Source organism: Patella vulgata, chromosome 2, assembly GCF_932274485.2.
Source record: "Patella vulgata chromosome 2, xgPatVulg1.2, whole genome shotgun sequence".
Lineage (NCBI taxonomy): Eukaryota > Metazoa > Mollusca > Gastropoda > Patellidae > Patella > Patella vulgata.
In genome coordinates, this window is record NC_065880.2 from 87,818,885 (window position 1) to 87,827,576 (window position 8,692).

Here is an 8,692-nt window from a genome sequence, read left to right on the forward strand (position 1 = left end):
GTTCTTGATTACGATTTCATCAGATATTCCGAATATTCTGGAAATTTAGTGACGCGGAACGCGAGGGATTAAATGATATTGCAAAATGGGAATGAAATGAAATGAAATGGGGTTTAACGTCCTACTGTTCTGCTCCTAAACTGGGCTAATGAAGACGGGCATACGCCATACAGTGTGCTATGAGGGAAATTTTGCCCGGGCAGCGGCGCTACGGCCTACTCATATATCGAATTCCAACTGTCAAGGGATCTTTTACGTGCACGTCGATGTGTACACGGGACCTCGGTTTTTCTGCTTCAACCGGGCCAATAAACACGGACATTGTGCTATAACAGGGCAATTTTGGCCCAAGCAGCGACTTGTCAACTCTTCATTAAATAACAACCGCGTCAGCGTTTCTTTCACCTGCACGCCTACTATAGGTATTCAGTATCCTCACTTGTGTGATTTATCAAAGCAGATCTATATAGCCAATGACGACGAACGATCACGTGACTTGAAGCTACAATGATTCAGCAATACTGCCTGATTAACCGTACACATATAAAGCAAGGCTGATTTTTTTTTAGCATTATCACTGTGTAGAGCCAAGAACAAAACACACGTCAACATGCCCGCTTATCGTCTGCACTACTTTGATGTCCGAGGCCGAGGAGAAGTTGCCCGGCTTATGTTTAACGCCGCAGGCCAGAAATTTGATGATGTCCGATACACGAAAGAGACCTGGCCAGCATTTAAACCCAGTAAGTATACGCCTTTATATACTAGTACGTAAATACCAAGGGATTTGGAGCGGTGCGTAAGATGTTCGCTCGCTAATCGGGAGGTCCCGCGTGTTCGATCCCAGTGTTAACCGAGATACTTCATCGTGAATACGTCTTGACAGTGGTGCAGGACAGAGAGAGGGTCTGGCAGGCAGGCAGGGGAAAACGTAAAGTCGTGCGGATGGGACGAAAAATCGAGCTATCTTGTACCGATTAGCATGTACGTAAAAGAACTAATGAAAGTTAGGATTCGATATTAGGTAGCGCCGCTGTCCAGACAAAATGTACCTCACAACACACTGTGACGGACAATGCAGAATGTTGATGCAAGGGGCCAGTAACATCTTAAATCGGACAATGCTGATAAAATGGTTAATGTGTATACTGTACTATAATGTGTAATTCGATATAAGAGAGGCCGTAGCGCCGCTGCCCGGGCAAAATGTACCTCACAATACACTGTAATGCAAGGGTCCAGTATAAAATCTTAATTCGGTCAAGGCTGATAAAAGGTTAATAATGGGTATACTTTATTGCAGCTTGTGTAATCTTGTTTAAAATTATCATTCGATACAAAATATTGACATAATATTTTGCTGATTATCAATACAACCCCCGGACCACGCCCATTCATTATTGACGTGCGTTATCAGGGGTAAGGCTAGTAAATAGGTCAATCGGAATATCGTTATATCTAGTACTATTTAGCTTACTCATCTCGCAGAAGAAAATTTGAAAGCGCCCGAAGGTGGCTCGGGCAGAATATAGGACGCGTAGTTGAATACACATTCAGGTATATATCGAGTGTTGGCCTATTGTAAAGAGGGACATTAAGGTCAAGTGATACTAACGTTCTACTTCGCTTTACATAGACTGTCGACAGACACACGAAGGTTCATCCCCATATCGCCGACTCACCGAATTTTAGGGGAAAAATCATTAACGCTTTTAATTCGTTTTAATCCAATCAAAGGGTGCCACGGTCGACTTTCCAAATCTCGGTGAGTCGGCGATATGGAAAGACCCCCACACGAAGACTAAATAAACTTTTTCAATTTTATTAAATTGAAGCAGAACAAATACTTAAAAAAAGGTATCGACGTTTACTTAGTGTTTTCGACAAAATAAACTTTTTCAATTTTATTAAACTGTAGCAGAATAAAGACTTAGTGTTTTCGACAAAAATTGTCGATTGAGGACTTAAATGTCGGCCAACTAGCCTAGAGTCTGTTCTAGAGCGGAGCTTGGGGGAATACTACCTCCTAATTAAAACGGAGTATTTCCTAATAATCAGGGCCCTGTTTCTCGAAATCTTAACCAAAGATACAATCCACATTTTAGTAGATACTTCAATTTTGATTAGCTAAGCACTAAAATCAATCTAATATTATCCAATCAAATTACAAAAATTTAGATTTTATCTTAGTTAAAATTTAAAATTTCTTGAAACAGGCCCCAGGACATATTATTGAAAATTTTTAATTTTTTTTTTTTGTTTTGTTGGACCGAACACGCTTCCGTAGTAATGTGAAAACCTTGACATTGAATGCTCGCGTTCGTTATTTGAATAGTCAATAACAGTCCCTAAAATGTTGATATCAGTTTATTTGAATAAAGTTCGAACAAACACACTTAGTGTGTAGGCACTACATTGTGTACTGTGTAGCCTAGTTTCAATGTTATGTGCCGAATGGAACGAGACGAAAAACCGAGGTCCCGTGTTCAGATTTGGCGTGCACGTAGAAGAACCCTTGACAATTGGAATTCAAAATAAGAATAGAACGTGGCGACGCTGTCCGGGACCCCCCCCCCCCCCCCACCCTCGAATACACACTGTACGCCGCATGCCCATGACCATTTCATTTTTAAACTTTTTCCATGAATATAAATTAAAGTCGCCGAGCGTGATTTGAAAGATACACGAATTCCGTACAATCTACAATATTGTAAAAGTTACAATCGGATTAAAACACAGATCCTATTTCGTTTCGTTTTTATAGTTCAAAATTTCGTTTTACTTGTCTTTACTACACTAGTAGGCCCACACTGATCCGCAGTGAATATTTGCTTGGCCGCGACAATCACTGATAAGGATGACATTGATGCGGCTTAATGAGCTAGAAATATTAACTTTTTTCCTGCGACAAATTAAATTCTAAAACATTTTTTGTATATATTGGCAAAATAAATAAAGGCGTTTGACGTATTTGTAGTTAAAAATTATTTCCGATTTAGTGTAAATGGGTATTAAAATGACTAAAATGCAGCATTCTCTCCGAAGCAGTTATGTCTTATGTAAACAATGCACGCGCCATTCAGCCAATGATTCACACCGCGTGCTGTGACAGCACGTGTTAAGGCAGTCATCTATGACAGAGATATTATACGAGACTCGTAATTCTCTGTGAAACAGATTGTAGTAGGCCATCGAAAGTATAAAAAAACGAAACGAAATACAGATCTGTATTTTAATCAGATTGGGTAAAAAACAAAGTCTCGATTATCCATTTTGATTATGGTCTGGATACATTAATTAATGTCTAATTAAAAAAAATTAGATAACAATTCAGGCCCAAAGAAAGACCTGCAGTTTTAGCTCTTGCATAATGTATGTTTGATTAAATGTTAAATAATCAATTTAAGTAAATATATGCTTGGATAAATCCGTGGGAAATTTGATATTTCCGGGAAATACAAATCACGTACAGTCAATATTTAATTGATATTACAAACCTAAGATAACTAATCTTTCCGTGACGTCAGATTTTCTGTCAGGGTTGTCTTCTCTTGGCTGTGTTTCCAAGATACCGAATAGCATTGTTTCTATGGAAATGTGAGATAGTTAATTAGATAACAAAAACACGCATACTGAAATATTGATTAGGGGACGGCAATGATATCGAACGTTAAAACAGATATAACTAAGCTGACAGTTAAATGAACGGGAAAGTTTACACTCTGTTGCCCATTCTACAGATTAGGCCTATTAGGACCCATTCTTTAAAAACCGAAAGAAAAAAATAAATGTTAAAGTAATAATAAGTTAATTAAAATATATATGAGAAAAAGTGCTAAAATAATCAAAGATTACATCTTTATTTCGTTTTGGCGTTGCACTTTCAGTATCTAGGTGTTCGGATGGGACAAAAACCCGTTGCACACTGGCGTTTCGCCGCTGTCAGGGCACAGTTGCCCTCATAGCACACCGTATGGTGCATGCACGTGAGCCCGTCTTCATTAGCCCAATTGGTGCAGAACAGTAGGACGTTAAACCCAATTTTATGTCATTTCGGCCCCATGAGCCCCCAAACGATCGAAATGGGCCATTCATTCTGCTTTCACGTACTATACCTCAACCGTTAGTGCCCAGAACTTGGTGAAGTGCGCTGTGTTGTCGCTAGACTGAGTAAATTCTATTGTTTATTTTTTTTTCAGAAACGCCATTCGGTCAGTTACCTGTATTAGAAGTAGATGGTAAACTGTACGGTCAATCTGGCGCCATCTTTAATTACCTAGCTAAAGAACTGGGTACGTATATTTATATAAAACAATACGTGACACGACTCATTCAAATAGTAAACACTGGCTAGAGAACAGGGCCCTTATTCACGAAAACTTAAACTAAGTTACAACCGAAATTTTAAGAAATACTGCAACTTCATTGGATATATGCAAATTGATTTTACTGGTCAGCCAATCGAATTGCAGTATTTCTTAAAATTTCGATTGTATCTTAGTTTAAGTTTTCGTGAATAAGGGCCCTGGGTACGTTTCGTATATCTTTATAAAACAAAACGTGACACGACTCATTCAAATACTAAACACTGAATAGAGAACTGGGTACGTATATCATTATATACTTGGCACGACTCATTCAAATACTAAGACACTGGTGTTTATTCTCACGGCTGGGACAAGAATTCCGATGTCGATGAATTAAAAACAAATGATTTAATTCAATATGGTGATTGCTGGACTAAGTCTAGTAGTTGCTTCCCCTGTTCTCAGGAATCTTCACCTTCTTTATATTGTTTATATACAGGTTTCTATGGTAATATATTTATATTGTTTATATACAGGTTTCTATGGTAAAGGAAACCTGGAAGCATTAAAGGTAGATGTTGTTATTGGTCTCGTCAATGACTTTGTTCCACTCATGATAAAAGTATTCTTCATAGAACAAGACGAAGCGAAAAAGGTAATGCCCACACTAATCAGCAGTGGATATTCGTTAGGCCGCTACAATCACTGATAAGGATGACATCGATGCGACTCAATGAGCCCCAAATATTAACTTTTTTTCCTCCGGCAAATTAAATTCTAAAACATTTTTTTTATGTATTAGAAAAATAAATAAAGTCGTTTGAAGTATTTGTAGGTAAAAATTATTTCCTATTTAGTGTAAATGGGTATTAAAATGAGTAAAAGGCAGCATTCTGTCCGATTCAGTAACGTCTTATGTAAACAATACACGCGCCATTGAGCCAATGATTGACGTCGCATGATGTGACGTCACGTGTTGAAGGCAGTCATCTTTTTCAGAGATATTAGAAGACTTTCGTAATCCTCTGTGAAACAGATTGGGTAATGCCATGTCCCCACTGTCACGATTCGTGCTACGATTGAAATCGTGGTTTTAATCTTGGAGTAATCGTGGGTATCATATCAAGTCTTATCATATATTGTGGTCATTCGTAGCAATCGTGTTGATCGTATCGAAACGTATCCGAACGTATCTGCACGTACTAGACTCAATAGGGAAAATCCCATCGTAACAGTGGGGACCTAGCATAATAATCTGTAAAAAAAATATTGCCACATTATCCAAAATGAAATAAAATCGGGTTTATTGTCCCACTGTTGTGCTCCATCTGGGCTAATGAGGGTGGTCCACATAATCCGACTTACTGATATACGTAAATGCCTCAAGAACGACAGTGTAGCACGTGGAGTGCGATCGGAGCTTAATGTCTGCTCAACGTCAACTACGTAATTTCGAAAGAGAGAGAGAGAAACGGGGTTTAACGTCCACTCGACACAAAAAAAACTAGGTCATTTCGGGACTAACACATGGTTCAATTTGATTTCAATAATTCGCATGCGCGTAGGGGTCTTTAGCAGTGGGAGGAAACCGGAGGACCCGGAGAAAACCTACGAAGTTGGACGGGTGACTCTACCCACGTACAACCGGGGAATTGAAACCCCACCAGTTGACTCAATGACAGACCGTATGATACAGCGCGTGCTAACCACTCGACCATCTATCCCCCCCATTTCGGAATAAGAACTATATATATATATATATAAACACTACTCGCTGCGTTCTCTAATTTTGTCATATTCGTCATAGATCTGTTCCATTACGCACAATCTATTTGTTTCGTGCATTCTTCCGGAAGCAAAGGCTAGATATATATTGGATGAAACTTTATGATCCAACGTTCGTTGCGGAAAGAGTACTACTCAGTTGTATCCCGGGCAACTCGAGTCTGTATCACTACAGGCCCGGGGCTTTACAGCTCAGTGGACGATTACGGCTAGCCCCCGGACGTACGTTTGTTTGTGATTTCTGCGTATTGTGTCTTGTCCGTAGATTTGTTTTGTGTAATTATGTGTGGTGCAGCCCCCACTTACTATTATACATAATATACGATTGGCATGTAGTGCAAGGATGCCGTCACAACTGTGTTTTAAGTGTCCACACAAGTTTCGCTATCCAGCATTCAACTCTGCCGTCGGTTCGCGCACTACATTGGTTGAAAATGGCATTGTCGGAAAAGTTCCTGGCGTTATAAACACGTAATGAGTTTTATTCAATTTTAGGGGAAAATGTCATCAATTACTACCCCTCTAAATTTGCATGTTTCGTATGTAAATCTATTAGGCCTTACGACCGCGTTATAAAGGTAAACAGATCCACGTGTATACATGTATATTCAGAAATTAGCACGATGACATGCGCAATTCGTATTTACGACCCCTTTACCCCGTAATCTTTCGCGAAAGAGTTCCCTGTATATTTGTAAATACTTTATTATTTTACAATAAGTATGGTCCCATTTCTATTTTATTATAGTAAAAGAAGTAAATATATTATCATTTATTTGGTTTCCATTGTATTGTTTCTCATTGTTTATCGATACCAAGAATCTTGGTGGCGTAGTCAAATGAGCCCTTAGCAGAAGTTAATGTGAACTGCAAGGGAAGACAACTCTTGATGGGAGATTGCTAGTACACATAATATACGATTAGCACACAATTAAAAGATGACGTCACATCTGTGTTATATATTATTATGTATTGAACTTGCAGAAGGAGCTTAAAGAAAAACTACTAACTGAAGATGCTACAAAATTCTTCACCAATTTTGAGAAAGTATTAAAAGAAAATGGCAGCACTGGTTATTTTGTTGGCAAAGAGGTACGTATTTTGGTTTTCCTATATAAATAAACCATATTACGAAACAGGCGACTATTCAAGAGTTGGGGGAGTCGGGGTGTCTGAGTTAGACGCCCGGAGGTCTCGGATATGCTTCTGGTACTGGCCAAGAAAGTTCTTCTGGATTTTCCGGCGTGGTTCCCACTTGTCAATGATGCAGGGCCTGACAAGGACAGTGTCCAAATGTTCTGGCGGGACGAAAAACCAAGGACCCGTTTAAGCATTGACGTGTATGTAAAAAAAATCCTTGGCAGTAGGAATTCGTAATAAGAGTAGGCCGCAGTGCTGCTGTCCGGGTAAAATGTCCCTCATATCACACTGGATAGCGTAAGCCCGTCTTCATTAGCCAAGTCGCTGAATACAAGTAGGAACGCTACAATTTCCCTCATATAGCATACTGTATGGCGTTTATGCTCATTTCCATTAGCCCAGTCGATGCAGAAAAGTAGGATGTTACAAATTCCCTCATACCACATTCCCTCATAACAGTAGGATGTTAAACCCCATTTTATTTTATTTTTATCTTCTATTTACAGTTAACGATGGCCGACATTGTTGTTTATGATTTAGCCGATAATTTAATTACACACAATGCGGCTATTGTCGATCCATATCCACTACTAAAAGCCAATCGCCAGAAGGTTGAAAGTAATAAAGGAATAGCTGCGTACCTGAAGTCAAGAAAATAAACTGATATGTTGTAGTTGATGGTAGACGTCATTGTTGATAGTTGTTTTGGACATCGTAAAAATATTTATATCATATCATAGATTATTACATCGATAATAAATTCACTTTGTTGGTAAAAACTGTCTGATGGTTTTTTTGTGATTACCGCGCACGCATCTCAATAAATTCATGGGTTATGATAATTGTAGGCCGGTTGGGAAGATTCGGGTGTTTTCGAAGTCCAAAATGGCCGATTTATATACTCTTCAAAAAAGTAGGGGGTATTCAGAAACAATACAAAACTGCGGAAATGCACTGTTGTTTTTATTAGAGGTAACCAGTGTATGTTAATAACAGGCCAATTGCCTACACATGAACATAAACAGTTCATATGGGCGGCTTATCTGACGGCCGCATTTCACTCGCAAAGAGATACACCGTCAAAAGTGAAAATGGACGTTTTTGATTTTTGTCTTAATAATGAGTAATTGCTCCACCAATCCTCAGACATTAAGCAATTCGTCGTGGTAGGCTCCTAATCATCCGTCCAATCACGATTTGGGGCAATCTGACCCACTCCTCTTGCAGTGCCACGGCCAATTCTTGCCGTGTTGTCGGTTGACGTTGCCGTCGTCTCCCGATCAAATTAAACATAAGGCACTAAAGCAAAGATACGCTAAACAGTAAATCTTATGCAAGAACCTATAGGAAAGCAAACATGGATAGATAAACCAGCACGCGACAGTTTTCATCAACCCTTCCTTTGAAGTGTCAAATTTGACAATGAACCCCTCCCACGTGTATGGCGCTATTGCGTGTCG

The 8,692-nt window shown here is 39.2% G+C and overlaps 1 protein-coding gene across 1 annotated transcript; it reads left to right on the forward strand.

The window, feature by feature from the left end:
* The first annotated feature begins 496 nt into the window (after positions 1-496).
* On the forward strand, positions 497-8,015 carry LOC126810141 (probable glutathione S-transferase 7). The gene is made up of 5 exons (XM_050535137.2): positions 497-743; positions 4,200-4,292; positions 4,844-4,962; positions 7,077-7,184; positions 7,739-8,015. Exons 1-5 carry the CDS (start codon positions 611-613, stop codon positions 7,889-7,891), a joined length of 606 nt encoding a protein of 201 aa, XP_050391094.1. The 5' UTR covers positions 497-610; the 3' UTR covers positions 7,892-8,015.
* Positions 8,016-8,692: the final 677 nt, after the last annotated feature.